Source organism: Corvus cornix, chromosome 1A (assembly GCF_000738735.6).
Source record: "Corvus cornix cornix isolate S_Up_H32 chromosome 1A, ASM73873v5, whole genome shotgun sequence".
NCBI classification, from domain to species: Eukaryota; Metazoa; Chordata; class Aves; order Passeriformes; family Corvidae; genus Corvus; species Corvus cornix.
In genome coordinates, this window is record NC_047057.1 from 51,501,927 (window position 1) to 51,516,866 (window position 14,940).

At 43.5% G+C, this 14,940-nt stretch overlaps 1 protein-coding gene across 13 annotated transcripts in view; it reads left to right on the plus strand.

Moving 5' to 3' along the window:
* Positions 1-14,940, plus strand: part of RBFOX2 (RNA binding fox-1 homolog 2) — a 172,120-nt gene that overhangs the window by 144,840 nt on the left and 12,340 nt on the right. For 7 of the 13 annotated variants that reach the window (XM_039571690.1, XM_039571693.1, XM_039571691.1 and 4 more), the window contains 5 exons: positions 1,838-1,898; positions 4,256-4,309; positions 4,444-4,536; positions 5,670-5,802; positions 13,767-13,809. In XM_039571690.1, coding sequence (XP_039427624.1) covers positions 1,838-1,898; positions 4,256-4,309; positions 4,444-4,536; positions 5,670-5,802; positions 13,767-13,809 — 384 coding nt within the window. Of the gene's footprint in view, positions 1-1,837; positions 1,899-4,255; positions 4,310-4,443; positions 4,537-5,669; positions 5,803-11,128; positions 11,169-13,766; positions 13,810-14,940 lie in introns of all 13 variants that reach the window. The other 6 variants (XM_039571694.1, XM_010410507.4, XM_010410511.4 and 3 more) reach the window with 3 other exon arrangements.

Here is a 14,940-nt window from a genome sequence, read left to right on the forward strand (position 1 = left end):
ACACAATGCTGGCGATGGTACGAGTTGGCGGTAAGTGAAACAAAAGTGCTAGAGAAGAAGCTTTTTCTTTTTTTTTTTTAAATTTTTCTTAAAATTACAAAAAAAAAATTAAGAAAGAAAAAATCCATCTGCCATCTCACATTAACACTACGAAATGTGATTTGACTTGTTGTCCCCACCCACCTCCTTCCCCTTCTCCCCCTTTTATTTTCAATGCTGTTGAGTAATGCCGCCTGGACTTTGGATGTACATATTGTTTTGTAGCAGTCTGAGCTGTTTGATTACTGACTTCATGGTGATTTCCCCTTGCACATCTTACTCAGAGTTACTGAACTCCAGTTTGGCTGGTTTTTATTAATGCACCCATTTCCTCTTCTCTCTCTCCTGCCCCTTCTTTCTGCTGCTCTTTCTATCTGAGACCTGTTTGTAGCTGTTACTGTTTGTTTTCTCTCTTTTTCTTTCTGCCCCCTCCCCAGTTTATTTCTTTACTAAGTTAAATGCAGCTGTTGGTCTCTTTGCTGACTGGTGGTTTCTGATCGGTTCTGGCAATTTTTCCTTTAAGTGCTTGTGTTGCACTTTGCTGTAGCAGCTGATTTCAGGCACTTGCTCCATCTAATGATTGTCTGTGAGACCCTAGCCCCTCACTCCTCCCCTCCCCACCCTCTGAATCAATTGTGGTGTGTTTTTTTTCTTTCTTTTTTTTTATCTGTGTGTGTTTAACTGCATGCTCTCAGTCTCATCGTTGTTGTTTCCCATTCTTTCTTTTTAAATGTGTAATATTTCTATTGTTTTGGGTCTGAAACAAGAGTAAAATGTAGCTCTGGACTTGCCACCCTGTGTACGCTCACCATCCATACATCTCAAGGGCCCAAGGCAGCTTCTATTTTTGTGTCCATTTTTTTTTTCTTTTCACCCTGGCCTCCATTCCCATTTGGCGTGGGTTTTGATAAATTATTGATGATACATAAAGGCTTCACCCTCCTTGCAAGAGTTTTGAGGCTGACACGGGGCTGCAGTAACTTGGCTTCCAAACTAGTCCATCTTTTCTTTATCAGCACCATCTCTGCGGTAACACCCCACTTGCTTGAGCAGTCAAACCGCTTGGAACTATGCAGAGCTCTGTAAAGAGGGTGGAGGGCACAGTAACCCCCCAAATGATCCAGGTCTGCTGCTATGTATTCTTTTTGTTCCATGAGATTTGTGACAAGGAAAAAATAATCTGGAAAAAGATTTGAAAATGGTGGGTGTAAATCAGTGAAGGTAGACCATCTAAACAGTTGGTGACGCTCCAGAGATTTCCTCAAGCCTTGGAGTTCAAATCTAATGCTGAGGGTCTCCAGGCTACCTTTTTCTACCCAAAAGTGTCCTGGTGGTGACCTGCTGGGCCCCAGTTCCAGTGGTGAGCTTGAGAAACAAGTCAGCTTGTGCATCACCTGGTTCAATTCCCCTGCCCTGGGCTGCAGAAATTATTCCTGCCTCTTGAACAGAACCTGGACAAAGCATCTAGGGTTTGCCCTTTTGATCAGAGCTGTAAATAATCCTCTGCCTAGGGATGGCAGGGTGGTGGAGAATCTGCACTTTACTCTTGTTGGCCTTTTGTTTAATGCATAATTTTAAAATGCCACGTTTAGCTGTAACTTTTATAATTAAATGGCAACTGTTAAAAGTAATTTAAAGATTACATTCATGTAAAATTAGCTGTTTAATTTTTTTTTGCTCAGAGAAGTATAGTGTGTGTGTGTGTGTGTGTGTGTGTGGTATCTGAGAGCTTTTCACCATTTTCCCTAACATCCTGTGCTTCCTTCCCTCTCCTCCCCCTCCCCTTTCTTACTTTTAGGTTAACAATGCCACTGCGAGAGTGATGACCAATAAGAAGATGGTCACACCTTATGCAAATGGTAAGAGAGACAGTTTGTACTAATGATGAGCTGAAACGTTTGAAGAAAGATAAAAGGGAAAAGTCATGACCTCTCCTCAGGACCGAAAGAAACCAACAAAACCCCACAAACTCTTAATTTATACCATTATCCAGTATAACCCTAAAGTGTTTGTGGAGAATTACCATTTTCCAGATGGAGAAGTGGGAACAGAGAGAGGTAGGGACATGCCCAATGTGGCCAATGTGGGTAAAGATGCCAAGGACCAGTGGGTTGCCTGCGCTACTACTGCAAGCTGATGCTGTATGGTGGGATGTGCAGTACTCCTGTGTCTCACTGCCATCGCGTGGATACCTAAATATGAATGCAGAAGCATAACTTAAGATGTGCGATTAGCTTAATAACTTAAGGTATCTCAGTTTAGGTTTTCTCTGTAAAAGTACAGCTGTCCCCAAGCAACCACCAGAACAGAGCCTTTGCGCTGCTCGTTAGCTTGCATTTTGTTTCAGACTGCGCCCGTGTTCAGTCATTTCCCAGTGAACCTAAACAGAGAAAGACCAAGTTGTTTGGGTAGTGAGGAATCCTGTTTCATTGGGATATCTTGGCGGTTCTCTGTGCAGTCATTTTACTTCATAGGCATATATAGCATAGAAAGTCATTCTCCCAGCAGAACTGAATGCTGCTTTGATAAAGACTCTGAATCTGAGTCATTGTCCTGAAACAGGCAGCAAAGTTCTTCTTGGTCTGAAAATATTCCCAAACAGTTTCATCAAGGCAGGAAGCTGCATACAGGTAGTTGCTAGTGTTAGAATCTGTTTTGATTACAAAGTAAGACTCCAAACTCAGAAGATAAAATATCTTTATGTTGCTCTGCTGCCAACTTACTGAGGGGCCCCCTGCAAATAAATATTACTTTGGGTACAGAGCTGGGGAAACAGGGCCAAGCAAAAGGCCTGGGATTCTGGGTCACAGTACCCAGAAGGAACTAGGAGATTTTGTAACAAAAGGCAGTGCATCCATGGTATATTGTCCTGAAAACAAGGGCACAAAATGTCATGCATGGGACAGTTTGGTAACGAAACTTGGCTTAACTGTTTAAGTGATAACGTACAAGAGTATTTTGCTTTTGCAGCCAGCAGTTTAAAGCCAGCCTTAAAGCTATGCAAAGGAATTTAGTATTAGACCAGGCTTAAGGTGTACTGGCAAGTGTGGTTGTACAACTGTTGTTAAATTTGAGAGTTCATAGTCCTCTTGTTGCCAGCACTGGAGTATTTTGCCATCAAGGTGAGCAGTGCAGCAGCAGTGTGCCTGTACTTGTAGAGGGAGCCTGTGCTGCATCTGTCAGTGATACTCTGCCAACAGGTGAAGGGGTGGTGTTGACCATCTGCAGTTCACAGAGTTGTTCTTATGGCTTCTAGAGTGCTTAGAGGTGTTAAAAGTTCAGCAAGTGCACCAGGGCTCCAAGGCAGGGGAAGCATATGGATTTATTTAAATAAAAATGCCTCTGTGATTGCTAGCTGAACAGCTGAGACCTTTCCTGAAAGGAATGCTTTGTGGAAGCCAACCCAGATCACATTGTTAGCTTTATACTTCTTTTCTCCCCCGTTAGAGAGATGGAGGGGGAAGAGACAGATAGGTTTCTAGATGTGACTGGAAATATGTACCAACTCATACCCATACTTCTTTAAGCCCTATTCTCTTGTAGGTTTTATCTTGATGATTTGCAGTTCTTGCCAATTATTCACATTATATTGAAATCATTTCTCTGTGAAGGCTTTCACCTGAAAAGCAGCATAAAGAAGGCAAGAAATACTAAAATAACAGTGAGGAGAAAATGTGAGATGAATAGAATGATTTGGTTTTATGAACTATAGTTGTGTAATGCAGTTAATGAATAAGTTCAGACACTGTTGCTTTTTAGCAGATCTCTAGCAGACAAGACAGAAGGATTCAAAGCTGTAAATTGACTTGCCTGAAATGACAGTCTGGGCCGGTGGCTTTATAGAGGGCTTGGATCTGCAGTGTTCCCAGTGAAAGTAGGGAGGAGCTGGCTCCTGCAGGGAATGCCAGGTCGCATGGTGCTCGTGGCGAATATGCATATAAGGTAGTTGGCATTCCCACAGCAGTGCCTCTGCCCGCTGCGGATCAGCTGATGTTTTGCTGTTCCCTCCAATACAGCGACCTGGACCTAGAGCTTGACATTAGGAAAAGGCAGTTGGCCTCCATCTACACCAAGGGGGATTGAGGCGAAGCAGAAATTGGAAAGAGCTGTGCATGTGAAGCTGGGGCGCATGCAAGAGACCATTCCCCCTACCCACGCTGCCCGTTCCTTCTCTTGGTGTAGATTTTGGCATTCACTGCAGTCTTTGTTGTTTCAGGTTGGAAGTTGAGTCCTGTGGTTGGAGCGGTGTACGGCCCTGAGTTATATGCAGGTAGAGCTTAAGTAGACACTTCCACTTCTGCCATTTAACTGCAGTGGTGTTTGTTTATGTTCTTAATCTGCTGTTTCTTTATAACCTTTTTACGGTTTTGTTTTTGTTTTTTATTCTTTCGAAAATTAAATTAGCGTCCAGCTTTCAAGCAGATGTCTCGCTGGGCAATGACGCCGCAGTGCCCCTGTCAGGAAGGGGGGGTATTAACACTTACATTCCTTTAATCAGTAAGTAGCCCCCAATGGCCCCTGTATTGTTACTGTGCTTGAGTTAACGATGACCTTTTACCCTTCTTCTCTCCAGTCTGTATAATATATACTTGAAAGGATGGGTCTTGCTGGGAATGAGTTTACCTTGAGCTACAGTATAGTGTGCAGTTGCTGTAACTTGTTCATCTGCAGTGTCTTGCTGTACTGCCAAATGGGTCCTTCTGAATGACAAGGAGGCTGCAGAACAAGGGGAGGGTGTGTGTGAGGAATAGGCCATTCCCTTGCTCCCCTCCCTCTTTTGAAATCGAAGAAACCAAATGGACAAATCCCTAAAGTACATATTATACAAGCTGCTAAACCATGGGTCTGCAGGGCCCCTAGTGGCATGCACCTGGATGCACGCTGGGTTGGGTTTGTGCCCTGGGACTCGTTCCCTCTCAGCATCTGTTCTCTCAGTATCTGTTTATGACATGTTTGCAGATGCCTCTGAGGTTTTACAAAGTTTCATCATGAGCCAGTTTACTTCAGTTTAAAGCATAATAATACAGGCATCGCTACATGTGGTGCCAGTTACTGGTCACGCTTGTTAAATGAAGGTGGGCTCTCAGTAAACTGGCACTTTATGGGAAATTGCTGCTGCTGTTATATGGGCTATCTTGTCTTTCAGGCTTTAAAATGAACATACAGAGGATTGGGTGGCAAAGAGTGGGAGGGGAAAGGAGGGAAGAGACTGATGTAAGTTGGTTGACTTTAAGGGCCTCTTGACAAATTATTTTAAAGAGCCTCTGCAGTTTTGGAAGAACTGCGTGCTGTATTGATAGTAACTCCCCGCGCTTCTCAGACTCTAACCAGACTGCATGGCGGTGTCGAAAGGTGGGGGGATTTGAGCCCTGTTTGGGGTGGGTAAGGCATGCCAAAACATTAACCTCTTGCATGCCAAACCTCTCTGCAACCCTTCTCCCCCCAAAGGCCATGGTGTAGAAGGAAGTATGTATGGGATGCTTGCTGGGTTATAAGCATGTCCCTCTGCAGGATTGACGCCAAATGTCCCACCGCTGTGGAGCTATTGTGTCACTTTGTTTGAAGCAGGTGGTTGTTCTCTGGCTCAGAGCTTGTATCCTTTTCACCTTCCACCTTGTCTGTCTTCACAGTTCCAGGCTTCCCCTATCCAACTGCAGCCACCACAGCCGCCGCATTTCGGGGCGCCCATCTGAGGGGCCGAGGAAGGACAGTGTATGGGGCAGTGCGGGCAGTACCTCCCACAGCCATCCCTGCCTACCCAGGGTAAGCACTGGTCACAAGAGCAGAGTGCTCTGCACAACTGTGTCAAATAGCTAATCGGTTAACAACAAAACCCTAAAATTGTCTGGATGGTGAGAGTCAAGATCATGCTAGTGCCAGAGCATTCTGCACACAATGGCATCCAGTGGGGGCAAATCTAAATTTTTCAGTGTTAAGTTCTCAACTGAAGCAATTTTCAGTACTGCAACAGCTTAAAGTGCTGATGGGTTCCTTCTCATAATTTCTCAATTTGTCTATATATGGTATTGGTCATCCATTGAGCCAATATGTTATAGTGCTGCTGAGAAGGACACAAAGAGAAGATCTAAAATTCCTGAAAAGGTTCTCCTCTTTGCACTCCATTTGTGTTTTCATATTCAGGAATGATGAATATTATCCATTACCTTCATGCCTCACCATCTGGCAGTAGGACACAGAAGAGCCAGTTACCCACAATGGATTTGCTTTCTTTGTTGGAGACGGTTTAAAAAGGTTTAAAACAAAGATTAATCAAGTCCATTAATTTAAACCTGGGAGTGTTTGGGATGTAGAGAGAATGATAATGCAATGAAGCAATGGCAAATGTGTGGCCTTAGCATTCTTTGCCCTCAGATTTTCACTTAATGCAGTGCAATAGATGCTGTTACAAAGGAGTATTCCACTGTTTAAAAGTAGAGGGAACTAGGTCTGTATGTGAGTTTTGTTTTGGGTTTTTGTTGGTTTGTTTAAATATGATGGAACTACAGATAAATCAGCAAATCCCTTCCAAACTGTCTTTTTTTTGTTTGTTTGTTTTGTTTCTGATTTTGAGGATGCTTTAATCATATTGTCTCTGGAGTTCTACTTGCCGTATTTTCCAGGCAATGTTCTCAGAAAGAACAGGAGTAGAAACGAATCCTCCAACACAGAGATGTGAACTGACCCTTCTTTTCCTTTACACTAGGCCCAAAAGGGAAGAAAAAAATCATAAATCTTTTATTAAAAAGGAAAGTGGAATCCATACACATCAGTGCAGGGAGCTGGCCTGATATGTGCTGGATAAGCTTACAATACCTTCTGTAGCAGATTAAGTGATGAGAGCTACTGTGGCCCTTTTAGAGTCCAGTCTGATATTTAAAGTAGAGCTCAAGGAAGCAAGCTGCAGTGGTCATGTATCTGTCTAGCTTTGCTCTTTGGCAAATCTGGCAGTGTTTGTATTTAATTCACCAGAAGACTTAAAATGAAACCTCTTGTCTGAACATTGGTCTTCTGAACAGAGTGTTTCTTCCAGGTTTTCAGATCCACCTTTTTGCCACCACTCCTAGTTTACATTCTCTATCCTCTAACCATAGCCTCTGACCTACAACTTGTTTGTCTGTTACTCTAAAAATGGCCCAGTCCAATTTTACTGGGGAGTGCTCCGCAATGAAACAAAGCAGCAGAGCTGAGCTAAGTGCTGCCGTCTAACAGAATATGAAATATTTGCACCAGCGAGGGGGAATGTGCTCTTCATCCCTGGGAGTAACAGCTGGAGCATTCCTAGGCAGAGGCTGTCACCAGTGGGGGCACTGGGAGGGCCTGTCTTTGATGTAAATCCGGCCTGAGTCCCATGTAAAAGGTTTATTTTCATTTGGAATATGGGCCAGGCTCCAATCATTAGCCCTTCCAAATACTGTCTCATGTCTGTGTTTACTGATATTACACTGAATTGTTCTGACCCTGCTGACTGATCCCATGTCTTCATGGGCAGCATACTACCTAGTAAACATTTACAGGGCACCAGTAAGCAAGGCAGATTCACAGAGGCCCAGAACTGTCCCTAGTCCCAAGCACTGGGATGTAAATAACTACTACTGGTGGTTTTTGTCATCATAGTCAAGAGTCTCTGCAAGATACTTTTGTAGAACGAATTTGATTCCTAGTGGAATAATACAAAATGTACTATTCAATTCCATGTTGCAGTAACCTGTAGGACAGCCACCACTCCGTGTGGGTACTGTTGACCTCCATGGGGTCAGGGACAGGCACACGTTCCTGACACCTTACCCTCCATCGGTTACTTTCTTCCTGGCCAGTGGAAAGATGGAACCATAAGATCAGTCAGCAACATGAGTGACCAAGACATAGTGAGTAATGCGGAAGAGGACAGTAAAGTAAGCTGCAGGTTAACTCAAACCTGATAGAAGGAATTGATTTTCACAAACTTCAGCGGTGTGTAAGTTACAAAACTTAATGGTATCACTGCATTTGAGACCTTAGCAGAATTAAAAAAATACAGAATGTAGATTAACAAAAGTTCGCTGGTATTGCCATACTGGATCAGACCTGAGTGCCATCCAGGTTAGAGTAAGTTTTGACAGTGTCAAGTGCTAAACCAGAGGAAGGTGCAAGAAATCATAGGTCTTAATAGTTCTAATATTTATTTCAAGAACTCAAGATTTGCTAATGCATATGTGGAATGCCCATAGTTATGTATGGCTATGGATGTTTATCCAGGGAAGGTTTTTGATACCTCAGAAAGCAATTGCTTAGACTGTTGGAGGTGATGTTAGATAGTCACCTAAACCTGACTTCAAATACTAATGCAACCTTCAGTTTATAACTGAGGTGCCACTTGGTAGAAATAAGGAGACATTATAGCCTCTGATATGTAGCACAAGTAAAAACTGTACTGGAATATTGCCCTGATTTGTAGCAGCCACGCTTTTAAAATGAGAATGCTGACAAATAACGCTTCAGACCAAAAGCTGTAAGAATCTAGACAGTCTGAAGAAAACTCACCTACTGTAAAACTCTCAAAGTTAAGTAAGCTTGATACATTTCATTTCTCAAACTATAGGTTAGTCATTGACTTGTGCATGGTCATTAAATACCTATATGAAGAGTAGACTTGCCATGGTAAAGAATAATTTAGTCTGACAGTGCAAATATATGCAAGATTCACTGATTTGAAGCCAAAGTAGATGGAAGACTAGGTGCGGGAAGCAGAGAGGTTTGAGGGTTTGAAGTGTTTTTTTCATTCCTTTTACAACACAGTCAGCTGTTGGTACACCTAAATGATGTGCTGGCTACTTTACAAAACCTGCCTATTTCTTTCTCCCTTGGATGTGTTTTAGCTCAGCTAGTAGGCTTTTTACAGGTGACACTAAGATTTGATGGGCTGCCGGGCTGCTATATACTTCTGGTCAGGCTACATAACTGGAATGTGGTTCTCAGATGAAGGAATTCTCTCAGTTTTTGCTAGCATTAAGAATCATGAATACGGATATTCTACCACATGAATAAACCTTGCTAAGTTTCAGCCCTGGGAGTTGGTGTCAGTCAAGTCCTAACTAAAGGAGAGATGGAAGATTCACATGTGTTTGGATGTTTGGATCCAGGAAGTCTTACTCTTACCTGTTACTAGTGTTCCTTGCAGTTTTCTCTGGAGAGCTGATGCTAGCATCTCTTGCTGACAGAAATAGTGGCCTGATCCAATGTGGTAATGCTTATGTTCATCCAACTGATTGTGTTTGGAATAACTGTTAAAACTGCTAACCTGTTCATAAACCAAGTCACTTCCTCTGTCGTGCGTTTGCCTTTCCTGCAGGAGCAGGTGGAGTATCACTGCTAAAACACTCCTGGTCCTAGATAGAGAACCCAGCAATGTAAGTCACTGCCCCAGGAGCCAAACTCTTTGTTATGTGGTTGTAAAAATTTAGCTTCAACAAACATGATCTTATGGCCTGCTTCTCCCTGCTGAAGTGGCTCCCCTCTTCCTCTAACAAGGGTCTCTATCTTCATACCTGCTCCCAGCGCTCTTGGAGACTACAGTAACTTTGTCCATTGGGAATGGAGTGTACTTTTCCCGGGGAAGGCAGCAAGACTAAATTATTCAAGCAGTAGCTAACACTGCAAGATTTTTTTTTTTAATTTTTTTTTTTTTTTTTTTAGTAATAGCATGCAGAATTTTGGCAAGATCTGCTGGGCTTTTTTTGTGTGTGTGTGCCTTACAATAGGTGGGTATCTGAGGGTGGCAGGCTCTTCGCAGCATTTCACATTCCATCTGATGAGTAAAAATGATAGTCAAAAGAATAGCTAGTGTTCCATACCTTCTTTTTCCTTAATTTTATGGGTAAGTCATGCACATCAGATCCATGAACATAACAGATGGTGGGGCTAATGCTTTTTAAAGCCTTGAGCAAGTTGGTGTGGAGCTCTTCAGAGGACAAAGCTGGAGGAAATTCCTCAGTATGTGAAGCACACGCTGAACTCAAATGGGTGGGGGGCATCCCCTCTCTTCCTTCCTCATCCTTCCCCAACCCCTGTCCCCAGAGTGAGCTGTGTAGCCTCCTGCTAGTGAATGCTCTGGTAAGAGCAGCTATTTGGGAGCCCCAGGCTCTGTTTAACAGTTTTTGTGCTTGAAGTTCTGAGAGAAACAAAATGATGGCTTAAAGCAGAAAAAGCACCATCCCATGGAAACCCTTCCAGTTGCTCCTCTCTGCTGTGGAATAGGTCATTACTACCAGGGACTCCCACTGCACCTTTCAGTTTTCGGATCTTGGACCAGTCACCTAACCTTTTTAGCTCATTATCTCTGCTTGTGAAAGCAATGCATTGTGGGTATTTTTGGTTTTTTCTTTTCAATTACATTTCTCTGTGTTTACTTTGATCAGAATTGATTGACTTGTTTTCCTGAGGTGTTGCATCGGTTCTTTAAGATGCTGAATAATAATACTTTGCATGCTTGTGTGATCAGCCAAATCTTATCGCATGTCTAATGTGCAGGGTAAAAGCAGGTGATGTATGGATGTCAGAAACAAAAGTCATGCAGCCCTGTGAAGCGTGAAAAATGTAATCAGGCACAAGTCTCTGAACCACACTTCCTGACATAGGTGACTCCAGCCCCTGTGGGACGCCTTCTGTGAGGGGCTCCTCAATTTCACAAGCCCACTTGATGAAGCCAATGTTTCTGTGTGTTTAGGGGGTAACTAAAATAATTGCAGGAGAATAACCAGAGTGGAGGTTTCTAAACCCTTGTGTCTCTCTTCAGGACGTCAGATCTTTTTGAGTCAATATTTACTGTCCAAGATGGTGGTTCCCCTCCCTCTCTCCTTTGCATACTGTCTCCCCCTCTGCCCGCCCCTTCCCCCTTTGCATGCCATGGAAGATGACTTGGAGCCGTGCGTGCGCACACACATTCTCTTGCTGATTTGCTCCTGCCAAAAGCCCAGGTTGTGGATTCATACATCACCTGCCTGTGTAAAACGCATGTGCATGCTGCCGTCCTCAATAACCGGAATGTGTTTTCTGTTCTTTTGTTTTTTGTTTGTTTTTTTGTTTTTTTTGTTTTTGTGTGGATTTTCTGCAGTGTGGTTTACCAGGACGGATTTTACGGTGCTGACCTCTATGTAAGTACACACACTGGAGCCTTCTTGTCCCCAACCCCTGACAAGCCAGCCTTTTTTTGTTTTGTTTTCTTTTTCTTTTGGTTTGTTCGTTTGGTTTGGTTTGGTTTTTTAAATATCATTTACTTTAATTTTCTTCTTCCTTGTGGATATATATATTTATATATTTAGGAATGCAAGCATGCTTCTCTGTCACTGCGCTTGCCCCTGGGTGCAAGACCTAAGCCTTTGGGTTTCCTGATCATTGCCAGGGTCAGTTTATTGGGTGTCCTGTCCCCCACATGCACACTGGTACTAATCAACTTGAGAGATGATTAGCAAATTAAAATTTCTCTCAACACTTCTCTCATTTACATAATTTGGTATAAAAATAACAGGACTGGTTTAGCCTCAGACCTTCCCTTTCCTTCTCCCCCTCTTCCCTCCCCTTTCTCTTCCCTCTTGGGGCCCTTTCAGGTTTGATTTGTGCAGCCCACACTACACTGAACAAGTTGTATGTTTTAAAATGTTCATGTGCCACTGGGATGTGGAGATTATCCCTTTGGGGAAGACACTGGGACTGATTAAAAATGGAGACTGAGATGCTAGAGTGAAAACTGACATCTCATTTTGCTGGTAGAAATGGCACCTAAATAAGCTAGATTCTCTCACCTCTTCGGGGAATTGTAAAGTACAAATATGTGGAGATGTTCGGTTACAAGAGTCAGCAGCCTCCTCCTGTTTGGGAATTAGCTGTGACACCACGGGAGACTTTGTCCTGTCATTGTCTTTGTCCTACTCGGTCAGTCTGTACTGCAAATCTCCAGGGCGTCTGTGTGTACATAGGTGGGTTGTGGATGGAGGTATTTGAACTGGCCAGTGAGAAAAGTGGTTTCCTCTCTGAGGGAGAGCTGTTGCAGAGCAGGAATATGGTAGGAACATGCCTTTCAAAGCAAAAATATTCAGGGCCACTACTGCCATTGCAACTTGTGGCCTGCCTGGCTCCAGCAGAGTTCCCTGTTGTGGCATTGTAGGTCATAGCTCTCTGGAGAAGTTTTGTATAGTTTGGGTAGTGGCACAATTGTCAGCACGGATTTCTCATTCCCGCTCCTTTGAAGGTGCTATTCCTGACATTTATAAAGAGGACCCTGGGGTTAGACTCAGGATAATGGATGGAACTAGCTTTTGGATTTGGTTGGTTTATATGGAGGATCGAGTTCTGGACAGGTGGTTTTCCCAGCCCAGGTACAGGAGTTGGAAGGTGTGCTCTCTGAGATGGAGAGAACTGCGTGCATTTCTTCACTCTTCCATATAATATCTTGTGTGCAGTCCTTTAAAGATTGATCTGCCTAGTCAAGTGTTTCTCTATAAAGCTGTGTCAAGGACTACAGAAGGTTCTGCGTTTTCCTGCCTCACTCCTAAAACACTAGCTTTACAGACACTGATTTGCTATGGCAAGAAACCAAGAAAATGAGTGGTGCTTAGTGCCTCTTCCCCCAGAGTGTGGCATATAAAAGGCTGCCGTGTTGAAAGGGAAGACTGGCCAAGGTTACTCCCTATTTCTTCTGAGAAAGCTCCATCAGAGCTTTTGTTGGGGAGGAGAGGCTTACTTAACATGTTTTAAGGACAGAGAACTCAGCAGTGAAGAACACCCCTAACCACTTGGTGCTGCAGAGCAGTACTGCCGCATAACACGAAGCCAAGCCCCCAGGTCAGGGTAGAACCATTAGGTGGATTTCTGATGATTTTGCTGTTGGTGGCAGTGGTGTCACTGTCAGAAAGCAGGGTGATAGAAGAGAGGATTGCATCAAAGTAGATGGTGGTGCTTTTTCCTGTGTTATTGCTGCCTAGAGCCCTCCAACGGAGCTCAGGAAAGAGTTACCATTATCCAAACTTGAAGTTGCCCTTCCAAACAATTTGCTTGACGCAGGTGGAATGATTGCAATGTCCCTGTGTCTCGCTGATTTGTTGTGCTTTTCACTGCAGTGCTTCCATCCCCCTGGTTGCTGTGATAGGTTTACCCAGATTCTGGAAGGGATGGCAGAGGATACTTCAGTTAGGACCGGGGGGAAGTTAAATCGAGATTCTCTTAAGACTTCTGAGTCCATAGGGTTGTGGAAAGGAGCTGAGCTGGCAGGGAGTGGTTAATGAATGGTAGGTAAGAAGAAAGGGAAGTGTCCCAAGTTTGGGCTGCTTTTTCTGCATATATGCTATGCACCGATTTCTCATGTTCCTCCTCCTCCTTTTCCTCACTCCTTTTTTCTTTCCTGGGGCAACCATCCTGCTAGCCATTTCTTCTGGGAAGAAGGCATTCCATCTGTTGTTGGATGCGTCCCACTCTGGCAAGACACCTGAATTGATAAAACAACCTGCCCCAGGATGCAGAGGGCTTCATTTCGGATCATAAGAAAGGTTATCTTTCTTCTACAATGGGGTCAATCTGGGTGGCGGGGGGGGAAACCCAAACAAACCCACCCATGCAAAGACTGCTCCTGCTTGTGAAAAGCGTGCTTGCATCCACTGGAAAGAAAAGGCTGGTGAGCCCCGCTGTGGGCTGTTTGTATGATTGTTTCTTTCCACAGCTGTGTTTTTTTGAACTGCTCTTCCTGTGTTCTGTTATAGAATAGTCTTACAGGAACCAATCATTAGCGCTAAAATACCTCAGGTAGGAGTGCCAGTGTGACCTGCCAACCAATCAGATTGTGGATTGCAGTGGAAAAAACTGAATTATACTAACCATTCCAGCACCACATTAGAGATGGGAACAGAGGCTTTTTTAGAGCAGCGCAGACTCACGTGTGAGCCAAGCCCCCGCTGTGGCAGGGCGGCGTGTGTCCAGATTTCATACCAAGTGGCATTTCACTCAAAATAAAAAAAAACAAAAACCAACAAAAAACTAAAAACCAACAAAACTTAAATTCAGTGGAAGGGTTAACAAGGTCATGCTTGTCCCATTACCATGTAGAAGCACCTGCTGCAGTGGACACGGTTGTCCTGTCACCTCTTTTAATTCATTCATGCTCATTCCTGGTGCACGTATGCCACCCTTCTAATACAGAAATACCAGAAGCGGTTCTAGCCCTTTCTGCTTCTCAGCTTCTGTTACATCGAAGTATAGGGGTGGAGAAGACACATTTGAGAGATGACAAATAAAAGATCCTAAAATTGGGCTCGCTGCCTAAACCTGGCAAGCAGTAAAACGTACCTATCTGGTACCATGAGTTACACATTTCTCCAGGCATATGGAGACACTTCCATCCTAGGGGCAGAAAGGCTCTTTGGAGTAAACAGGGCCAGTGACATACTTTGTGTGCCCTTCTAAGGCAGGAAGGGAAAAAGAAAAGGGAGGTTTATACCACACTGACATAGTAAGCTGTAGTTTTGGATTTCCTCCTGCTCTCGTTGGATTGATCACCTGATACGGACTTGAAGAGTGGAAGAAAAGATGTACTTGAGCTGAACTGCATAAAATGCTAATTTATTTTCATTAACATACTCAGTAATTGGAATGCTGCTTTAGTTGGGATTGCAGCTTCCTGTATATGTTGTTTTTCCATGTTTGTCTTATTTCAGAAAATATAAGAAAATACTGAAAAAGCTGTCATTTAATGTTAAAGAAGGAATTTTAAAATAAAAGATTGCTTTGTTGATGAGCCAAGTAACATCACAGAAGAGTCATTTTAAATTTGGGCTTTTGTTCATACCCAAGCAATATAGCTGTTTGACAGCTCAGGTCTGTAGGCTCAAGCACTATGTGGGGAAAGGGGTCCAGCACAGCCCCAGCAACACTGGGAGG